The sequence below is a fragment of the Oncorhynchus mykiss genome, chromosome 17, assembly GCF_057628025.1.
Source record: "Oncorhynchus mykiss isolate SJ-2025 chromosome 17, ASM5762802v1, whole genome shotgun sequence".
In the NCBI taxonomy this organism is placed as follows: Eukaryota; Metazoa; Chordata; class Actinopteri; order Salmoniformes; family Salmonidae; genus Oncorhynchus; species Oncorhynchus mykiss.
In genome coordinates this window covers 37,990,911-38,012,922 of record NC_143038.1, presented here as the reverse complement: position 1 = coordinate 38,012,922, position 22,012 = coordinate 37,990,911, and the positions used below count along the sequence as shown (strand labels likewise).

The 22,012-nt window shown below is 43.4% G+C and overlaps 2 protein-coding genes across 6 annotated transcripts in view; both read right to left on the bottom strand.

Annotated features, from left to right (window-relative positions):
* The window catches only part of sirt4 (sirtuin 4), an 11,240-nt gene extending 6,051 nt beyond the window's left edge, over nucleotides 1-5,189 (bottom strand). Inside the window, exon 1 of the mRNA XM_021568851.3 lies at nucleotides 5,063-5,189. The gene's annotated coding sequence lies outside the window, so the exon portion shown is untranslated. The remainder of the gene's footprint in view (nucleotides 1-5,062) is intronic.
* sxph (saxiphilin) lies at nucleotides 4,776-22,012 on the bottom strand. Of its 5 annotated transcripts, none has more exons than XM_090205484.1 (20): nucleotides 21,856-22,012; nucleotides 21,711-21,765; nucleotides 16,456-16,728; nucleotides 16,201-16,255; nucleotides 12,592-12,755; nucleotides 12,340-12,439; nucleotides 11,745-11,921; nucleotides 11,024-11,186; nucleotides 10,886-10,950; nucleotides 10,585-10,742; nucleotides 10,141-10,327; nucleotides 9,874-10,022; nucleotides 9,671-9,761; nucleotides 9,507-9,566; nucleotides 9,245-9,427; nucleotides 7,057-7,204; nucleotides 6,812-6,894; nucleotides 6,442-6,626; nucleotides 6,130-6,316; nucleotides 4,776-6,021 (listed from the first exon to the last, which is right to left on the bottom strand). In XM_090205484.1, exons 10-20 carry the CDS (start codon nucleotides 10,639-10,641, stop codon nucleotides 5,978-5,980), a joined length of 1,374 nt encoding a protein of 457 aa, XP_090061610.1. In that variant the 5' UTR covers nucleotides 10,642-10,742; nucleotides 10,886-10,950; nucleotides 11,024-11,186; nucleotides 11,745-11,921; nucleotides 12,340-12,439; nucleotides 12,592-12,755; nucleotides 16,201-16,255; nucleotides 16,456-16,728; nucleotides 21,711-21,765; nucleotides 21,856-22,012; the 3' UTR covers nucleotides 4,776-5,977. The 5 variants fall into 5 exon arrangements, with proteins under 5 accessions (XP_090061610.1, XP_090061612.1, XP_090061609.1 ...); XM_090205486.1 differs by having other exon boundaries at nucleotides 21,716-21,765; XM_090205483.1 differs by lacking the exon at nucleotides 16,201-16,255.

Here is a 22,012-nt window from a genome sequence, read left to right as displayed (position 1 = left end):
GAGCTCAGTGAGGTTGGATGGAGAGCATTTGTGAACAGCAGTTTTCAGTTCTTTCCACAGATTCTCGATTGGATTCAGGTCTGGACTTTGACTTGGCCATTCTAACACCTGGATTTGTTTATTTTTGAACGATTCCATTGTAGATTTTGCTTTATGTTTTGGATCATTGTCTTGTTGGAAGACAAATCTCCATCCCAGTCTCTGGTCTTTTGCAGACTCCATCAGGTTTTCTTCCAGAATGGTCCTGTATTTGGCTCCATCCATCTTCCCATCAATTTTAACCATCTTCCCTGTCCCTGCTGAAGAAAAGCAGTCCCAAACCATGATGCTGCCACCACCATGTTTGACAGCGGGGATGGTGTGTTCAGCTGTGTTGCTTTTACGCCAAACATAACGTTTTGCATTGTTGCCAAAAAGTTCCATTTTGGTTTCATCTGACCAGAGCACCTTCTTCCACATGTTTGGTGTGTCTCCCAGGTGGCTTGTGGCAAACTTTAAACAACACTTTTTATGGATATCTTTAAGAAATGGCTTTCTTCTTGCCACTCTTCCTTAAAGGCCAGATTTGTGCAATATACGACTTGACTGATTGTTGTCCTATGGACAGAGTCTCCCACCTCAGCTGTAGATCTCTGCAGTTCATCCAGAGTGATCATGGGCCTCTTGGCTGCATCTCTGATCAGTCTTCTCCTTGTATGAGCTGAAAGTTTAGAGGGACGGCCAGGTCTTGGTAGATTTGCAGTGGTCTGATACTCCTTCCATTTCAATATTATCGCTTGCACAGTGCTCCTTGGGATGTTTAAAGCTTGGGAAATCTTTTTGTATCCAAATCCGTCTTTAAACTTCTTCACAACAGTATCTCGGACCTGCCTGGTGTGTTCCTTGTTCTTCATGATGCTCTCTGCGCTTTTAACGGACCTCTGAGACTATCACAGTGCAGGTGCATTTATACGGAGACTTGATTACACACAGGTGGATTGTATTTATCATCATTAGTCATTTAGGTCAACATTGGATCATTCAGAGATCCTCACTGAACTTCTGGAGAGAGTTTGCTGCACTGAAAGTAAAGGGGCTGAATAATTTTGCACGCCCAATTTTTCAGTTTTTGATTTGTTAAAAAAGTTTGAAATATCCAATAAATGTTGTTCCACTTCATGATTGTGTCCCACTTGTTGTTGATTCTTCACAAAAAAATACAGTTTTATATCTTTCTGTTTGAAGCCTGAAATGTGGCAAAAGGTCGCAAAGTTCAAGGGGGCCGAATACTTTTGCAAGGCACTGTATATGAACATGTCTAGTTAGATTCAGTACCAGTCAAAAGTTTGGACACACCTACTCTTTCAAGGGTTTTTCTTTATTTTGACTATTTTCTACATTGTATAATAATAGTGAAGACATCAACACTATGGAATAACACATATGGAATCATGTAGTAACCAACAAAGTGTTAAACAAATCAAAATATATTTTATATTTGAGATTCTTCAAAGTAGCCACCCTTTGCCTTGCTAACAGCTTTGCCCACTATTGGCATTATCTCAAACAGCTTCATGAGGTAGTCACCAGGAATGCATTTCAATTAACAGGTGTGCCTGGTTAAAAGTAAATGTGTGGATTTTTTTCATTCGTAATGCGTTTGAGACAATCAGTTGTGTTGTGACAACGTTGGAGTGTATACAGAAGATTGCCCTATTTGGTGAAAGACCAAATCCATATTATGGCAAGAACAGCTCAAATAAGCAAAGAGAAATGACAGTCCATCATTACTCTAAGGCATGAAGGTCAGTCAAAACTGAACATTTCAAGAACTTTGAAGCGCTATGATGAAACTGGCTCTCATGAAGACCGCCACAGGAAAGGAAGACCTAGAGTTACCTCTGTTGCAGACGACATGTTTATTAGAAATAACTGCACCTCAGCCCAAATGAGATTTTTGGTTCCAACCGCCGTGTCTTTGTGAGACACAGAGTAGGTGAACGGATGATCTCTGCATGTGTGGTTCTGACCGTGAAGCATGGAGGAGGTGGTGTGGGTGTGCTTTGCTGGTGACACTGTCTGTGATATATTTAGAACTTAAGGCACACTTAACCAGCATGGCCACCACAGCATTCTGCAGTGATATGCCATCCCATCTGGTTTGCGCTTAGTGGGACAATCATTTGTTTTTCTTCAGGATAATGACCCAAAACACACCTCCAGGCTGTATAATGGCTATTTGACCAAGAAGAGTGATGGAGGGCTGCATCAGGTGACCTGGCCTCCACAATCACCCGACCTCAACCCAATTGAGATGGTTTGGGATGAGTTGGCCTGCAGAGTAAAGGAAAAGCAGCCAACAAGTGCTAAGCATATGTGGGAATTCCTTGACGGTTGGAAAAGCATTCCTCATGAAGCTGCTTGAGATAATGCCAAGTGTGCAAAGCTGTCATCAAGGCAAAGGGTGGCTAATTTGAAGAATCTAACATACACTTTTTGAGTTGTCTTCACTATTATTCTACAATGTAGAAAATAGTACAAATAATATGCTATGCTTGAAATTATGGAGTGGTACTCAGTAATGTATTGTATTAGATTTGCCCCAAAGATAACACTTTCTATTCAGAACAAAAAGTAAATTTTTGGCCAATTTTTTGTATTAAAGTATTACTTCAGTGCCTTGTTGCGAACAGGATGCATGTTTTCTGTACAAGCTTCCTTTTCACTCTGTCAATTAGGTTAGTATAGTGGAGTAACTAAAATGTTGTTGATCCATCCTCAGTTATCTACTATCACAGCCATTAAATTCTGTTTTAAAGTAACCATTGGCCTCATGGAGAAATCCCTGAGCGGTTTCCTTCCTCTCCAGCAGGATGAACTCCTGTATCTTTGTAGTGACTTGGTGTATTGATGCACAATCCATCTACATTTACCCATCTACCAATAGTTGCCCTTCTTTGTGAGGCATTGGAAAACCTCCCTGGTCTTTGTGGTTGAATCTGTGTTTAAAATGCACTGCTCGACTGAGGGACCTTACAGATAATTGTATTTGTGGGGTACAGAGATGATGTAGTCATTCAAAAAATCATGTTGAAACACTTTTGCACACAGTGCGAGTCCATGCAACTTATGTGACTTGTTAAACTCATTTTTACTTCTGAACTTATTTAGGTTTGCCATAACAAAGGGATTGAATACTTGAGTCAAAACATTTTAATGTATTAATTTTCTTAAAACAATTCCACTTTGTATTATGGAGTATTCTGTGTAGGCCAGTGACAAACATATACATTGAATCCATTTTAAATTCAGACACTAACAACAAAATGTGGAAAAAGTATAGGGGTGTGAATAATTTCTGAAGGAACTGTATTCTGAAATACAATTTTTCACATTAATGTATTCATGTTTGATTCATTTAGACATTGTTTGGAACAATATACAATTTCCAGTGGGCTCTCTGCTACTTGAAAAAACTAAACGTTATACATAGAAATGGACAAGTATAGGTCATTAACCAATCACAGCCCTCCTGTAGGATTGCCCATTCAACAAATCACCAGCAGAGGGAGTTCCCTTTGAATCCATTCCCTGTGTTGGTGGTGCTCATAACATTTATCGTAACTTTAAAAGTAGCAGGGAACCCAGTCTTGAAATGTGATGTATTTTGAGATCAATATTAATAGCTTTAAAATTAAATGCATATGTAAAATTGTATTCCAGAATGTAGCGATACTCCATATTTTAAACCACACTAAGGAGTACAATGACACCAAGGTGTTGTCTGTATCATGTACGGTTCACGGATCATTGGGTCTTACAAGGGGGCATGTATAGGTGGGGGAGGGGTGAAGGAAAAAGTTTGGTACTATATTTATTTAATATCTGAATCCTATTTATTAAAATGGCCAATTTGCGTGCAATAAATTCACTTAATTTCGCATAGATCAAATTAAAATGTCAACAAAATAATATAACCTGTTTCTAACCACAAACTATTTAAAAAACAATCTGAGATCGCGGGTGTCATGGCTTGCTGCAATGACATGGAACGACTGTTGCATGCTGTGGGATCAAGTGTTTCACTGGGTAATAAACTCCATGGTTGTCACGATCACTTGTGGGGTTGATTTGGCCCACAATGTAAAGCAAAACTGTAGTCACGTGTCATACTCAGTGGGAGCGAAGCGTTGCCTTCATTCAACACGGCGGCACTTTTGGCATGTCAGACAAAATTATGACTCGAGTTCGCTCAACAGATATGACATTGATTTCAACGTTTGCCAATAGTCTTAGTCTCATAGTGAGGAGCCTTTAAAAAGTACCTAGCTTCATAAAAATATTTTGGGGGAATTCTGAAATGTATTGGAATAAAATCACAACTATAAAACTAGCTAGCCAGCTATGGGTAACTGTTAGCTTGCTAGGTACATTAATTGCTTTAGGTTGGTTGTTTATTAGCGCAACTTCAAGATTTCCATAAAGGAAGATTGCGTCTTTGATCATAACTCGCTTGGTAGTACACTCAGATGTGACGATGTAACATTTTATTCAAAGGCTGAGGGTATAGGACTGTCTACTTTGACTTTGGATTGCAACCAAAATCTCATCTGTTGATGGGAGATTCTCCATTCCTTCTCAAAACCCATTGGAAGAAAAGGTCAGAAAGGCGGGACCTCTGGCTCTCTCATCCAATGGGTTTCGAGAAGGAGGTAACGAGAGAGATAGGACGCGAGCTGTAAATTATTTAGATTTCTCTTATGTAAATTCAAGAAAACATGGACATGCCCTGATGCTTCCTCGCAAGCTTGTCACATCTTTTATTTAAAATAATATAATTATGGTCACCAAGCAATAATTATATGTATCTAGCTTTATCTGACACAGTCATTGTTCATTTAGTCTTTTACGGTATTCGACTTTTTGTCAAGGCTGATTTGTGTACAAGTTCTGGCTCACCATTTGAACTCCTGTCATCAGTAACAAGGTTACGTGGAGTAAATACGATAAGAAGCATAGAACCACAAAAAGGCATGAATTAGACATTGTAAGTAGTAATAAAATTAAGCGTCATGTAACGTACCTTACAATGGCACGAGGTACACGTTTGATTGAATAAACAGCCGACAGTGTAGCAGGCAGCCAACTCTTACGAAAAAGAGCGACAGGAAATACCAGTGTAACGAAGAACGGCAACCCCCGCTATGCACGCTGGGACTTGTAGTCCGGTGGAATTTACCAACGTACATAGCTCAGTGTGTGTGGTACACAAGTGGGTTCCCAAACTTTGTTTGCGTCGGGGACCCATTTCGTGTCAGCAAATGCATCAGTCGCCCTCATCAGAATAAAACTCCTACTGTAGACGGCATTAAAAATAGCATACAAGCAGTTTTACGTTGACTAAAACAGTGCATGTCCAGACCTTGGCAATACCATACCGGTTTAAAGCTAATTTCTTGCAATTCTACACATTTTGCAATATTAAAATAATGCACTGTGTTCAAAACCAAATTTTGGCGGAATAGAAGAAGAATTCTGTTGAACAAGATCATTGATGGAGTATTGTGAAGACCAATCTGTGAGCCTCACAGGCCCATGTTGTGCATATAAGGGCTAAGAACATGAATATGACATTGTATTGTAACTTCAACTTTTTCCACGGATCCCTTGTCCAAAATCCATTTAATTTGTTGTAGATAGTAATTTTTCTAAAATAAAAATAAAATATTTGTTTTAATATTTAGAGATTTTGCTACAGACCCTACTTTTGGAACCCCTGCACACATTACCAAAAGTTTGAAAAATTACATATTGCTGAAAAGAAAGAAGCTTTCATTGAAATGTATCTGACAATTCTATATATATTCTTAACATTCAGGTGGGTGTGGACTGAGGAATTACAAGAAGCAAGAAACAATATTACATTTTGGCAAACATTTTGGTCAGGGCTTCCACAATAGGTCAATGTGAAACATGTGATTTCTCTTCTCTCAGTTGCTCAAAATATGCTGCACACGTCCTGGTTGCAAAATTCCAAGATGTCTGTCAGAGAGAAGATTAATACATACATTGGCTACTTTAAAGTCAATAACATTTCAACAGTACACAGTTTCAGTATAAACATGCACATGACAAAGTATCAATTTCCACCTGAGTGTGTGCAGTTGAAGACAGTCTCTGCTAGTCTGTAGAACTCATCTCCAAGTATGGTGCGGTAGTCCAGGTGACTGGTGTGGATGAGGCACTGGGTGGCGTCTTTAAACAGCAGATCACTCTCTCCATACTGCTGGGACTGAAACAGACGGAATTCTGTGTCTGGGTTGGATGCCAGAGTCTCCTTCAAGGGATGGGAACATTTGGAATGGCTTGTTAGAAGAAAAAAAAATAGTATGAAATGAATACAGTGTCGCCAAAATAATTAGGTTGGTTTAGATTCCTGTTTGTCTGACTCCGCAGTCTCACCTGTGACTTCATGAGGAAGTCGTAGACGCGAGAAGTGAGCACAGGTCTTGTCATGATGATGTTGGGTGGGATGGCTCCTAGGTTACAGTTCTCCCATTCAGATAAAGGTTCCCGCCGGCCATCCCCACACAAAAGCTCAAAGTCCCAGGACAGCCACCCATCCGCCCACCCACTGGGGCTCAGACCTGGAGCACAACACAAACAAACTAAATGTAATATCAAAAGTATCACAAACCAAATGAGGAAAAACAAGAACATTATTATAACCTGTAACTGTTTGCCTGAACATATACCATTATTACTTCATAGTGTGTGAGTGTGGTGGCCATATGTAGCCTAACTATGTATAAGAGTTGTATGAGGTTCTCACTGAGGATGTTGCTCTCTAGATTGTGCTGCTCAACAAAGGCCACATCTCCATAGCTCTTCCCACTGGCATCTCCTACCAGGCACCTGCACAAATAACCATGGGGCAACATCATAACAATCACAACAAATCTTTCACATTGCCAGGTTTCTGTAAAGGACTGTGACAACTTGATGTAAGATTGAATGACTGCATTTTTTATCCATGAACAATGAATACGAACATGCAACAAGAGAGCCACCATTCACCTCAAAGCCCCCATGTTGCCGTAGTAACGCTCGTTGTGGTTGTCTGCACAGCGTTTGGTGGCAGCCTCCCCAGTGCCCCCCATACACACTTTACAGAGGTTTCCCTGAGAACCAGGGAGACAGCCCTTCCAGAACACCTCGTTGTACACTAGGAGAGATGAGCAGAATACACATCCTCACCAAATATCAGCCTATTGTGCTGTAAGAATTTTGGGTCATTTCATGTTGTAGTCTACACAAGGATAAAATTGTGAATTGCAGTATACCCGAGCTAGTTATCTGCATACTAGTACACACACACACACAATATAAACGCAACAATTTCAACGATTTACAGTTAATATAAGGAAATCAGTCAATTGAAATAAATGCATTAGGCCCTACACTATGGATTTCACATGACTGAGCAGGGAAGCAGCCATGGGTGGGCCTAGGAGGACATAGGCCCACCCACTTGGGAGTCAGGCCCAGATTTGGTACCCTTCTCCAGACCGGTGCCGTGACCCAATCCTGTCTCGGGGCTCTACGGACAATTCCTTTGACCTCATGGCTTGGTTTTTGCTGACATGCACTGTCAACTGTGGGACCTTATATACACTACTGGTCAAACGTTTTAGAACATCAACTCATTCAAGGGTTTTTCTTTATTTGTACTATTTTCTACATTGTAGAATAATAGTGAAGCCATCAAAACTATGAAATAACACATGGAATCATGTAGTAAATTTAGTAAACAAACAAAGTGAAACAAATCAAAATATATTTTATATTTGAGAATATTCAAATAGCCACCCTTTGCCTTGATGACAGCTTTAAACACTCTTGGCATTCTCTCAACCAGCTTCACCAACAGTCTTGATGGATTTGCCACATATGCTGAGCACTTGCTGGCCGCTTTTCCTTCACTCTGCAGTCTGACTCAATTTGGTTGAGGTCGGGGGATTGTGGAGGCCAGATCATCTGATGCAGCACTCCATCACTCTCCTTCTTGGTAAAATAGCCCTAACACAGCCTGGAGGTGTGTTGGGTCATTGTCCTGTTGAAAAACAAATGACTGTCCCACTACGCCCAAACCAGATGGGATGGTGTATTGCTGCAGAATGCTGTGGTAGCCATGCTGGTTAAGTGTGCCTTGAATTCTAAATGAAATCAATCACAGACAGTGTCACCAGCAAAGCACCCCCATAACGTAACACCTCCTCCTCCATGCTTTATGGTGGAAATACACATGCAGAGATCTGTTCAACTACTCTGCATTGGAACCAAAAATACCAAATTTGGACTCATCAGGCCAAAGGACAGATTTCCACCGGTCGTATTTCTTGGCCCAAGCAAGGAGATTCTTCTTATGTGTGTCCTTTAATAATGGTTTATTTGCATCAATTTGACTATGAAGGCCTGATTCACACAGTCTCCTCTGAACAGTTGAGAAGTGTCTGTTACTTGAACTCTGTGAAACATCTATTTGGGCTGCAATCTGAAGTGCAGTTATTCTAATGAACTTATCCTCTGCATTAGAGATAACTCTGGGTCTTCCTTTCCTGTGGCGGTCCTCATGAGAGCCAGTTTCATCATAGCTCTTGATGATTCTTTGCGACTGCACTTGAAGTAACATTCAAAAGCTCTTGAAATTGTTCGTATTGACTGACCTTCGTGTCTTAGGTGAATGATGGACTGTCGTTTCTCTTTGCTTATTTGAGCAGTTCTTGCCATAATATGGACTTGGTCTTTTACCAAATAGGGCCATCTTTTGTATACTACCCCTACCTTGTAACAACACAAATGATTAGCTCAAATGCATGAAGGAAATACATTCCACAAATTCACTTTTAAGAAGGCACACCTGTTAATTGAAATGCATTCCAGGTGACTGCCTCATGAAGCTGGTTGAGATAATGCCAAGAGTGTGCAAAGCTATCATCAATGCAAAGGGTGGCTACTTGGAAGAATCTCAAATAAACAAATCAAAATATATTTTATAACACTGTTTTGGTTACTACATAATTCCTTATGTGTTATTTCATAGTTTTGATGTTTTCACTATTATTATACAATGTAGAAAATAGTCCAAATAAAGAAAAACCCTTGAATGAGTAGGTGTGTCCAAACTTTTGACTGGTACATACATATAAATATAAAACACACACACACAGGAAAGGGAGATGCAACTGTCAGGCAGGAATGGTACCTTGGTTTGGTTCGCAGGGAGAGGTGTTGTTGTGTTCCAGGCTGAGGGTGTGTCTAAAGGGCAGAAGCCAGCCTGCAGGGCTGTACATGTGGCCGTGGCAGGAGCGCCTGCCCCCAAAGTTCCCAAAGAACACACCCCTGGTGGAGCGCTTCACGACCGCCACACCAACGACGGACGGCAAAACTGTGGGGACACAAGGAGCGGCTTAGAATAAAATCATGTACATTTACAGATGAATGGACTTCCCTTCTGTTCAGCTCACCATCTGTCTCTAAATGGCCTGCTTTTTCAGCTCCTCCCTCAGCCGGTACGCACGTCTTCCCTGAGAGAAGCGGAGAGAGAAAGAGTCGACGACAGACACTGACTGCAGTGAGCGTCCATGATAAATAACTAGTTCTGTAACCATTACATTATTATCAGGCATACCATAATACTCTGTTACCACGGGGACAAGGCCACATTTCCCAGCGATGAATGCGTGTGTGGCGTCCAGCGAGACCGCATCCACCTCATCTCTCTGTGACAACACAGTAAGTGGAGATCAAGATGTAGGGCTGCATAGAATGATAGTAGGTTATGGATAGGGTTATGATTTTCCACACCCTGTAGTTTTATCTTAGTCTGCTTACCTTAATCTTCTCGACACAATCGCTCATGGAGATGGCTCTAACACACACCAATGGGTCTGACTTAATGCTGAGAGCCCACTGCTCACATTTCTTCTGTTCTGCATGGCTAATGCAGCACCAACGCACAACACTGTCCTCCAATGAGCTTCCTATAGATACACAACAGAATAAAAAATATTTAGTTATGATGCATAATGTAGCAGCAAATTCATTTTCCCAATGAGCAGCCTATATACACCCCCACTGCCCATGTGAGTAGGTAGGCACCTTCATGACCAAGGCCTTTGAGGAGAGCCACATAGTCCAGCCCCAGCACCTGACTGATGTCCTTGTTATCCTCTAGAATGGACAGCTTCTCTGTGACATCCTTGAAGAGCAGATCAGCGGCGCCGAACGGAGCAGAGTTAAAGAGCTGGAAACGTTGCCTCTCTCGACCCCGCCGGCCAAACGCCATCTGATTAGGAAATCCATTGGACATTCTCTCAGCAACAAAAATACAAACAAGGGACATACTATAGATGACACATGCAGGTGGATGGATACAAATGTGATATACACTGATGTTAAATACAGTGGACACGCTTTCCCTTGCAAACCCAACCCTGTTTCACAAGTGGTCATCCTGAGTAGAGGGCTGGATGCCCTGAGCTGTCCCGACAAGTCCCACATCTGCTGCTTCTAGAAGTGGTTGAAGACAGAATGGGTTACTACCTGTGCTGCTGCCAGGAACTTGCGTGCGATCTTACGAACACTGAGTCGAGTGACCATGCCCTGTCCTGGTCCCCTTCCCAGGTTGCAGCTCCCATAGTGGCTTAGTGGCGCACGGGTACCATCAGTACACAGCAGTTGGTAATCCTCCCTCTCACTCTCTGGAAGAGAAAAAAAAAAACAGGGATAGAGATCCAGCGGAGGGGGATGTTTCAACAGTTATTTGACTAGTCTTGAGAAAGAACTCTGAAGTACTTGAATGGTAGTTGTGTATTGTTCCAGAATATCTATATTTTTTGTGTACCTTCAATACCCTCCAGGGCTGTATGGTCCACAAAAGCAACATCCCCTGCCCCAGTCTTGAGACACCTGATAGAGAATCATTTTTAAATGACCATATCATTATCAATGTGTCTGTCCTGATATGACCCTCCCATCTGACCTGAGCGCCCCCTGGCTGTTGTAGAAGGGTTCGCCATGTGCCGTCTCACAGTGGAAGTTGCGCTGGGCGATGTAGGACTTCTGACCCTGACACAGGGTACACAGGACAGGTGCTATGGCAGCCGCCCCAGGAACACAACTGGCATTGAAGAAGGCACTGACCGCTGCCAAAGAGAAGAGTGGGGATAGAGACCATTCCTTTGTAGCGGAGGTGATTTGGAATCACGCTCTCGTGATAAGTTAGGCCTGCCTGAGACTTGGAAGCCCTATTGTCAGCCTCTGACCTTGAGCATGTCCTCTAAGAAGTTGGATTAGCGAGCGGGAGTCCCGGGTTCTAATGCCACCAGAAACACCAGCGTTTCATAAACTCTGTCCTGGGTACCCCAAGGGGTGCACGTTTTGGTTTTTGCCCTAACACTACACAGCTGATTTAAATAATCAACTAGTCATCAAAATAAAACATGTGCCCCTTGGGGTCCCCAGGACTGAGTTTTGGAAACGCAGTTTAAAATGTAACAAGCTCTCGTGGACAGATTCTCATGGACAGATGAAACGGCGAGAACTTGTCAAGGCTCACTTCCTTTTCTTCCGAAGTGAGCAATTGATAACGGCATTCCCCCCAGAAGTAAAACAGAAAATGACAAACTTTTGGGTAACCGGGATTACACTTAATCAAATTATGATTCAACAATTTGGATGGATATGTCAGTCTATGTTCTTACCCTGACTGAGTGGCTGCTCCTCTGCCCAGGTCAGGTAGTTGCGGGACAGCAGGAAGCCCAAGGGTAGACTCCAGCCTGCCGTCCAGCGGGCCCCAGTATGACAGCTTCTCTGGCCCTGCAGGGAGCGCACGTCCAGGGTGCGGTTCCTCACCACCGCCACCGACAGAATACAGCCTCCTGGGCAAACAGGTGACAGACATACAATAAACTGGACACAGGCACACAAAATGTCAAACAAAATTAGAAACTGGGTGGTTCGAACCCTGAATGCTGATTGGCTGAAAGCTGTGCTATATCAAACCGTATATCACAGGTATGACAAAACATTTATTTTTACTGCTCTAATTACATTGGTAACCAGTTTATAATAGCAATACGGCACCTCGAGAGTTTGTGGTGTATGGGCAATATACCACAGCTAAGGGCTGTATATCCAGGTACTCCACGTTGCGTCGTGCATAAGAACGGCCCTTAGCCGTGGTATAGTGGCCATATACCACACCTCCTCGTACCTTATTGCTTAAATGTTTCCCGTACACAGATTGTGCCTAGTTCTGGACTAAAAGGATCCAAATCTTAAGTGTCGTTAACCAACCGTCACTGTAGATCTCCTTGGCAATGGCAGTGAGGCCAAACTGCTTCACTGCAGTGTAGACTTCCCCTGCATCCAATGTTACTATGTCAGCACGGTTAGCCTGGAGGAAAAGCATCAGATACAGTTGGCTATGAAGGAGCATCTGTATAGTAAACCTGCCCTGTCTGAAATCAGTATCAGCATTAACAACATGAGTGGTTAGGGCAAATAGTGAGTCTTTCTGGTATCTGGAGAGAGCAGGTATTTTCTGACCCTGATCTTGTTGATGCAGTCAGTGGTGCTGTAGGCAAGGACACAGGAGAGCCTTGCGAATGCTGCCACAGCAGCAGGAGGCAACACTGCCACCAGGGCCTTGGCCAGCTCAGCACACTTCTTCTGCTCCTGCTCAGACACCGTGCACCAGCGCACCTTCTTACCTAAAACAAAAGGGAAATAAAACTGGGGTTAAGGATAGTAATATTAGGGCCTAAGAAATAGCATCACTATTAACCTGCATGCATAACTCACTATTTCCTTTCCAATGGGAAATAAATAAACAACTGCTGTAGAGGGAGAATACATTGTTACAATACTGTATAAGATTAATTAAAATGTATAGGACCACAACATTTTCAGAACAATCCCTGAAATTAGGTGAAACCACAAAAGCAATAATATATTTGAAAAAGGCAACATTATCCAGCAAGGCTAACCAAACGATTAACAATTGGAATTTTGAGTACCTCCACCCAAAACTATACTAGGTTGGATGAACACTTACCCCAACTATAGTGAAGGCAGATGAAAATTATTAGAATGGCATGCATTGCCCTCATTTTGGTCTCTGAAAAGGACTGAAGAGCTGAACAAACCAAACGCAGTTTACTTTACGCAGCGAGGTTGGCGGACCCCTTCCAATTCGTCCTGAAATCCGTCTTCATAATTCAACATGATTTCTTATTACTACAGGCGACCTAAAGAAATCAAACTATTGTGCAAGCGTAGAACTTCCGAAATAGCCAAAAAATAGGGGATTCTGCGCCACTGCTCTGCGCGCATCTGGAAAATATTTCCATGTAACGTCACGCGGACGACCCGCATCCAAGCACTTTTACGCGTTTGAGATCTGTAGAACAGTTGCCAGTATCTCACACCTCCAGTTTGTTTGGCTTATCGCGGTGAACACATTGAATGCATGATTATGTAATAATAAAAATCGAGTGTTATATTTATTTTGGTAATAGTTTTGTGAAAAACAGTCCAGCACTGCAAAGTTTAATGCAGAAAATACCAACATAATTAGGCATGTAGCCAATATTTTATTAAAATGTACTAACACCAAAACATTATACATATAAAAAATGCTATTACAGTATAGTCAAGGCAAACATAAATCAAACAGCTGCCTTGCCATATGCCATTATTTTTCAGTCCAACCGATTATCACCAAGATCAGGGTTTTTAATTCAAAAGCTTCAATTGAACAATTTCCATACATCTTCCTCTATTTTGAATAATGATGTTTTTATACTATAAAAAACAACCAGTGGAGAATGGCAACATGTCATTCTCTTACACCACTGGGGCGACCATGGTCCGGTCTGTCATCTAGTGTGGTGGACAGAGTAATGCTCAGTAGCCCTATGCTCTGGAGGCCTGCTGAGAACCGCCTGTCCCAGTCCCAGTCCCTGTCCTGTGGCTGTGCTGCTGTGGAGAACACTCTCTGTGGATCCTGGCAGCATGCAAGATATTTACAGGCTTCTGCTCTGCCAGCTCAGCTGACAGCCTGCCAATACACTCCATCTGTCAATAACAATACAAAGAGCTGGAAATGAATCTGGAATGGCCACAAAATGGGAAAAATCATTGCACAATATGGCATGGTTATTATATACATGACTTGCTGTAAATTCTGACTGCTCCGTTTTCATAGCTGAAGATTTATGGCTCACATGAAAATGACACCTCCAGAGGAATGCATGCTAAATCAAAGCCATCAGTTTAGTTATTCATTTATAAGTGGATAGGAAACCAATGAAAAAAGTATTACTTCAATGATTGGTTCTGGTTCTTTATGGACTGGTGAATAGCCAGTATACTTTTTTTTCCTCCATTTTTTTTATTTTCATAATCACCATTGTTTGTTTATAAATCTTTAATTACTCTGCCTTGAAGACATTGTGGCCCTTACATATACCAATGACCGCAGCATCTTCCCTTCAAGTCTTACCTCATCCAGCCCTTGGCTGATTGTGTTCCTCTCCGCAGTCTCTCCCTCACTTCCACTCGTCTGCAGCCAGCTTCTCAACACCTCTTCAAGTCTTAGCTACAGTGGCTTGCAAAAGTATTCACCCCCCTGGCATTTTTCCTATTTTGTTGCCTTACAACCTGAAATTAAAACTGATTTTTGGGGGTGGTTTGTAACATTTGATTTACACAACACAACCACTTTGAAGATGCAAAATATTTTTTCTTGTGAAAAAAAGAAGAACTTGAGTGTGCATGACTATTCACTCCCCAAAGTCAATACTTTGTAGAGCCAACTTTTGCAGCAATTACAGCTGCAAGTCTCTTGGGGTGATTCTATAAGCTTGGCACATCTAGCCACTGGGATTTTTCAAGGCAAAACTGCTCCAGCTCCTTCGAGTTGGATGGGTTCCGCTAGTGTACAACAATCGAAAAAAGTCATACCACAGATTCTCAATTGGATTGAGGTCTGGGCTTTGACGAGGCCATTCCAAGACACTTAAATGTTTCCCCTTAAACCACTCGAGTGTTGCTTCAGCAGTATGCTTACGGTCATTGTCCTGCTGGAAGGTGAACCTCTGTCCCAGTCTCAAATCTCTGGAAGACTGAAATAGGTTTCCCTCAGGAATTTCCCTGTATTTAGCGCTATCTATCATTCCTTCAATTCTGATTAGTTTCCCAGTCCCTGCAGATGAGAAACATCCCCACAGCATGATGCTGCCACCACCATGCTTCACTGTGGGGATGTTCTCGGGGTGATGAGAGGTGTTGGGTTTGCACCAGACATAGCGTTTTCCTTGATGGCCAAAAAGCTCAATTTTAGTCTCATCTGACCAGAGTACATTCTTCCATATGTTTGGGGAGTCTCCCACATGCCTTTTGGCAAACACAAAGTGTTTCTTATTTTTTTCTTTAAGCAACGGCCTTTTCAGGCCACTCTTCTGTAAAGCTCAGCTCTGTGGAGTGTCTGGCTTAAAGTGGTCCTATGAACAGATACTCCAATCTCCGCTGTGGCGCTTTGCAGCTCCTTCAGGGTTATCTTTGGTCTCTTTGTTGCCTCTCTAATTAATGGCCTCCTTGCCTTGTCTGTGAGTTTTGGTGGGCAGCCCTCTCTTGGCAGGTTTGTTGTGGTGCCATATTCTTTTCATTTTTTAATAATGGATTTAATGGTGCTCCGTGGGATGTTCAAAGTTTCTGATATTTTTTTAGAACCCAACCCTGATCTGTACTTCTCCACAACTTTGTCCCTGACCTGTTTGGAGCGCTCCTTGGTCTTCATGGTGCCGCTTGCTTGGGGATGGAAATTTCAGAATTTTTGGTGGTCTTCTTAAGCTTGGTGGTGCCCCTTGTTAAGTGGTGTTGCAGACTCTGGGGCCTTTCAGAACAGGTGTAGATATACTGAGATCATGTGACACTTAAAGTCCACCTGTGTGCAATCTAAGGTGGGGGGGCAGTACAGTACTGCCCCCCCCCCCCCCCCCCTCCCACCTTAGCCTGGACCATAGAGCTGCTCAATATCCACCTGGACTGCAAGCAACTTCAGTAAGGACCCACAGGTCTGTGATTAACATTACTGTTGGACCTTGTTAATACATTCTGGTGGATTTGTGTGTGTGTTTGTAGGGCGTACAGTACCTTGCAAAAATATTCATCCCCCTTGGTGTTTTTTCCTATTTTGTTGCATTACAACCTGTAATTTAAATAGATTTTTATTTGGATTTCATTGCAGCTCTTCCAACAGGACTGCAAGCAACTTCAGTAAGGACTCACAGGTTTGTGACCCATGAGCCACTAGGCTGCCGTAGCTAGATTTTTAAAAAATATTGCATAAAAAAAAATCTAATTCAAAACACACACACGCATGCGTTTTTGGAATATAGTAACCGCTACCTTAGTTTGAGTGTAGGTGGTCATGAATGAGGAGAGGGGCAGTCTGGTCTACTGATCCATAATGTGGGGCTGTTGGGAGACTGAGATGGGGGCGCTGGGTGTGCCAGTATGGGACTGATGGGGAGGGAGGCTGCAGCATGGTGGAGGCTCGCTGTCACTGGGACCTGGGTTGGAGGTGGTAGAGGAGCTGCAGGTGGTAGCAGCTCTTTGACCGGGGAGTACAGCAGAACTCTAGGCCATTGTGGTTGTCATCTGGAAGCACGCACCGCCACCCTGCACACAGAAAGAGTTACTGTAAGACTCCCAAGGATAGGAGACATAGGGCCAGTTTCCCAGACAAACATTAAGCCTTGCCCTGGAGTAAAAAGGGATTTGAATTGAGATTCTCCATGTATTCGGAAAACCCTCCCCGTAAGGTTTAGGGTCTGATGTTGACATAGTGGCCACCAGTACAGGTAGTTGAGTGTGCGGTCTCCCGCTCCCTGCACCACTGAGTCTGTAACCAGCTGTGGGTGAGGCCCTCTGCACCAAGGCTGGGCAAACGGGTCACGATCTGGACCATTACACCGGATCTTCGCAGCTAGCTAGCTGCTACCGAGTGGCTATTGTGGCTAACACCCTTGTCCAGAAGCATGCACCAGTTAGCCTCGAGCTAGCCTCGAGCTAGGCCCATCTCCCTGCTAGCAAACGAAGTACACCAACTACAATACCTCTCTTGACAATTACCCTGGACCCTTTGTCGACACGGAGCCCCGCCGATCCATCACGACTGGTCTGCTGACATAATTAGTCCGATGTGCTCTCAACCGGCCTCTGCGTCGTGGATGTTGATGATGATCCATCTGCTATCCTCGGCCCGCTAGCTTCCTGAACGCCGTGTCTCCCGCTCGCCTAGTATAGCAATCAACTACCCAACGGTTCCCTATTTCATCTATTGCTGCTTTTGACCCTATGATCACTCGGCTACACAGCTGCCGGCTGGACTGTTCATTAACACGGTACTTCATTTTGTTTATCTGTCGGCCCCAGCCTCGAACTCAGGCCCTCTGTGTAGCCAACTGACCCTCTCTGCCCATTCATCGCCATTTACCCATTGCTGTTGTCTTAGCTGTTTCCCCGTTGTTGTCTTAGCTCTCCCAATCAACACCTGTGATTGCTTTATGCCTCTTTCTAATGTCAATATGCCTTGTATACGTTGTTTAGGGCAGCTCTTATTGTTTAATTTTACTGCAGAGCCCCTAGTCCTGCTCAACATGTCTCAGATAGCCCCCATGTCTCAGATAGCCCCCTTGTCCCACCCCCCACACACGCAGAGACCACACCTTGCTTAACTGGCGCCTCCAGAGATGCAACCTCTCTCAGCATCACTCAATGCCTTGGTTTACAACCACTGTATTCGCACCCTATCATACCCTTGTCTGTACACTATGCCCTGAATCTATCCTACCACGCCCAGAAATCTGCTCCTTTTATTCTCTGTTCCCAATGCACTAGACGACCAGTTCTTATAGCCTTAGGCCTTATAGCCTTAGGCCGTACCCTCATCCTACTCCTCCTCTGTTAATGTAGAGGTTAACCCGATATGAAACTTTTCAGGGAAGTCAGGAACCAATACACACAGTCAGTTAGGATAGCAAAGGCTAGCTTTTTCAAACAGAATTTTGCATCCTGCAGCACTAATTCCCCCAAAATTGGCCACATTTCCTTCAGGTTCCTTGCTGCCAACGACTGGAACGAATAGCAAAAATCACTGAAGCTGGAGACATATCTCCCTCACATCTTAAATAAGCATGCCCCAGTCAAGAAATGTAGAACTAAGAACAGATTAGCCCTTGGTTCACTCCAGACTTGACTGCCCTTGACCACCACAAAAACACCCTGTGGTGTACTGCACTAGCATCAAATATTCCCCGCGATATGCAACTTTTCAGGGAAGTCAGGAACCAATATACACAGTCAGATAGGAAAGCAAAGGCTAGCTTTTTAAAACAGAATTTTGCATCCTGCAACACTAATTCCAAAAAGTTTTGGGACACTGTAAAGTCCATGGAGAATAAGAGTACCTCCTCCCAGCTGCCCACTGCACTGAGACTAGGACACTGTCACCACTGATAAATCCACGAAAATTGAGAATTTCAGTCACTCTCTTCAGCAGCTGGCCATGCTTTCCACCTAGCTACCCCAACCCTGGGCCAACAGTTCTGCACCCCCCGCAGCAACTGGCCCAAGCCCCCACACTTCTCCTTCACCCAAATCCAGACAACTGATGTTCTGACAGAGCTGCAAAATCTGGATCCCTACAAATCAGCTGGGCTAGAAAATCTGGACCCTCTCTACCTAAAATGATCCGCCGCCATTGTTGCAACACCTATTACTAGTCTGTTCAACCTCTCGTATCATCGGAGATTCCTAGACTGGAACGCGGTTATCCACCTCTTCAAAAGGGGAGATACTCTTGTCCCAAACTGTTACAGACCTGAACAAACAGATCACCGACCATTTCGAATCCTACCATACCTTCTCCGCTATGCAATTTGGTTTCCGAGCTGGTCACGGGTGCACCGCAGCCACACTCAAGGTCCTAAACGATATCATAACCGCCATCGATTAAAGACAGTACTGCGCAGCCATCTTCATCGACCTGGCCAAGGCTTGACTCTTGTCAATCACCGTATTCTTATCGGCAGACTCAACAGCCTTGGTTTCTCTAATGACTGCCTCGCATGGTTCACTAACTACTTCTCAGACAGAGTTCAGTGTGTCAAATCGGAGGGCCTGTTGTCCGGACCTCTGGCAGTCTCTATGGGGGTGCCACAGGGTTCAATTCTCAGGATGACTCTTTTCTCTGTATATACAGTGCCTTGCGAAAGTATTCGGCCCCCTTGAACTTTGCGACATTTTGCCACATTTCAGGTTTCAAACATAAAGATATAAAACTGTATTTTTTGGTGAAGGATCAACAACAAGTGGGACACAATCATGAAGTGGAACGCCATTTATTGGATATTTCAAACTTTTTTAACAAATCAAAAACCGAAAAATTGTGCGTGCAAAATTATTCAGCCCCTTTACTTTCAGTGCAGCAAACTCTCTCCAGAAGTTCAGTGATGATCTCTAAATGATCCAATGTTGACCTAAATGACTAATGATGATAAATACAATCCACCTGTGTGTAATCAAGTCTCCGTATAAATGCACCTGCACTGTGATAGTCTCAGAGGTCCGTTAAAAGCGCAGAGAGCATCATGAAGAACAAGGAACACACCAGGCAGGTCCGAGATACTGTTGTGAAGAAGTTTAAAGCCGGATTTGGATACAAAAAGATTTCCCAAGCTTTAAACATCCCAAGGAGCACTGTGCAAGCGATAATATTGAAATGGAAGGAGTATCAGACCACTGCAAATCTACCAAGACCTGGCCGTCCCTCTAAACTTTCAGCTCATACAAGGAGAAGACTGATCAGAGATGCAGCCAAGAGGCCCATGATCACTCTGGATGAACTGCAGAGATCTACAGCTGAGGTGGGAGACTCTGTCCATAGGACAACAATCAGTCGTATATTGCACAAATCTGGCCTTTATGGAAGAGTGGAAAGAAGAAAGCCATTTCTTAAAGATATCCATAAAAAGTGTCGTTTAAAGTTTGCCACAAGCCACCTGGGAGACACACCAAACATGTGGAAGAAGGTGCTCTGGTCAGATGAAACCAAAATTGAACTTTTTGGCAACAATGCAAAACGTTATGTTTGGCGTAAAAGCAACACACCATCCCCACTGTCAAACATGGTGGTGGCAGCATCATGGTTTGGGCCTGCTTTTCTTCAGCAGGGACAGGGAAGATGGTTAAAATTGATGGGAAGATGGATGGAGCCAAATACAGGACCATTCTGGAAGAAAACCTGATGGAGTCTGCAAAAGACCTGAGACTGGGACGGAGATTTGTCTTCCAACAAGATCCAAAACATAAAGCAAAATCTACAATGGAATGGTTCAAAAATAAACATATCCAGGTGTTAGAATGGCCAAGTCAAAGGGGGCCGAATACTTTCGCAAGGCACTGTATATCAATGATGTCGCTCTTGCTGCAGGTGATTCCCTGATCCACCTCTACGCAGACAATTCCATACTGTAAACATCGGGCCCTTCTTTGGACACTGTTATAAAACCTCCAAACGAGCTTCAACGCCATACAACACTCCTTCCGTGGCCTCCAACTGCTCTTAAATGCTATTAAAATAAAATGCATGCTCTTCAACTTATCGCTGCCCGCACCCGCCCACCATCACTACTCTGGACGGTTCTGACTTAGAATATGTGGACAACTATAAATACCTAGGTGTCTGGCTAGACTGTAAACTCTCCTTCCAGACTCATATTAAGCATCTCCAATCCAAAATTAAATCTATTATCGGATTCCGATTTCGAAACATACCCTCGTAAAACGGACTATCCTGCCAATCCTTGACTTCGGCGATGTCATTTACAAAATAGCCTCCAACACTCTACTCAGCAAATTGGATGCAGTCTATCACAGTGCCATCTGTTTTGTCACCAAAACCCCATATACTACCCACCACTGCGACCTGGTACTCACTACATATTTGTCGCCAAACCCACTGGCTCCAGGTCATCGATACGTTTTTGTTAGGTAAAGCTCCGCCTTATCTCAGCTCACTGGTCACCATAGAAACACTCACTCGTAGCACACGCTCCAGCAGGTATATTTCTCTGGTCATCCCCAAAGCCAACACCTACTTTGGCCGCCTTTCCTTCCAGTCCCCTGCTGCCAATGACTGGAACGAATTTCAAAAATCACTGAAGCTGGAGACATATCTCCCTCGCTAAATTTAAGCGTCAGCTGTCAAAGCAGCTTGCCGATCGCTGCAGCTGTACACAGCCCATCCTACCAACTATCTACCTCATCCCCAAATGTGTTTTTTTTTGCACACCAGTATTTCTACTTGCACATCCTCATCTGCACGTATATCACTCCAGTGTTAAATGCTAAATTGTAATTACTTCGCCACTATTGGCCTATTTATTGCCTAACCTTCTTACTTAATTTTGCACACTCTGTATACAGATTTTTGTAATGTGTTATTGACTTAACGTTTGTTTATCCCATGTGTAACTCTGTGTTGTTTTTGTCGCACTGCTTTGCTTCATCTTGGCCAGGTTGCAGTTGTAAATGAGAACTTGTTCTCAACTGGCCTACCTGGTTAAATAAAGGTGAAATAATATTTAATTTTTTAAAACCTCACTGCTGTCTGTTTCCATTGCAACACCACCCCTGGAGACACCGCAAAGAACTCTGTAAAGCACAAAAAAAGACAGACTTGATACAGTTCCACACAGACAAGACACACTAGAATAATAAAACACAGCATCTGCTCACACACACCTGCTCCTGGCTGTGAAGTGCTATGTTGGTGCAGAAGCTGCCCATGTGAGCGGCGTGGGCCACCCCTTTCCTCAGAAGCTGGTCTCTATAGAACTGGGCAGCCTGGGCCAGCCTCTCCTGCTTCCGGTGCTGCTCCGCGACCCATAGCCTCCAGCAC

What these genes read in the sequence shown, in the direction of transcription:
- sxph (XM_036950163.2), bottom strand. Translation starts at nt 13,154, where the DNA reads ATGAGGGCAATGCATGCCATTCTAATAATTTTCATCTGCCTTCACTAT. An exon ending in AGTTCCTGGCAGCAGCACAG is followed by an intron (nt 10,328 to 10,584) that starts GTAGTAACCCAT and finishes TTTCCTAATCAG; the next exon opens with ATGGCGTTTGGCCGGCGGGG. An exon ending in AGGCCATTTAGAGACAGATG is followed by an intron (nt 9,428 to 9,506) that starts GTGAGCTGAACA and finishes GTGTCCCCACAG; the next exon opens with TTTTGCCGTCCGTCGTTGGT.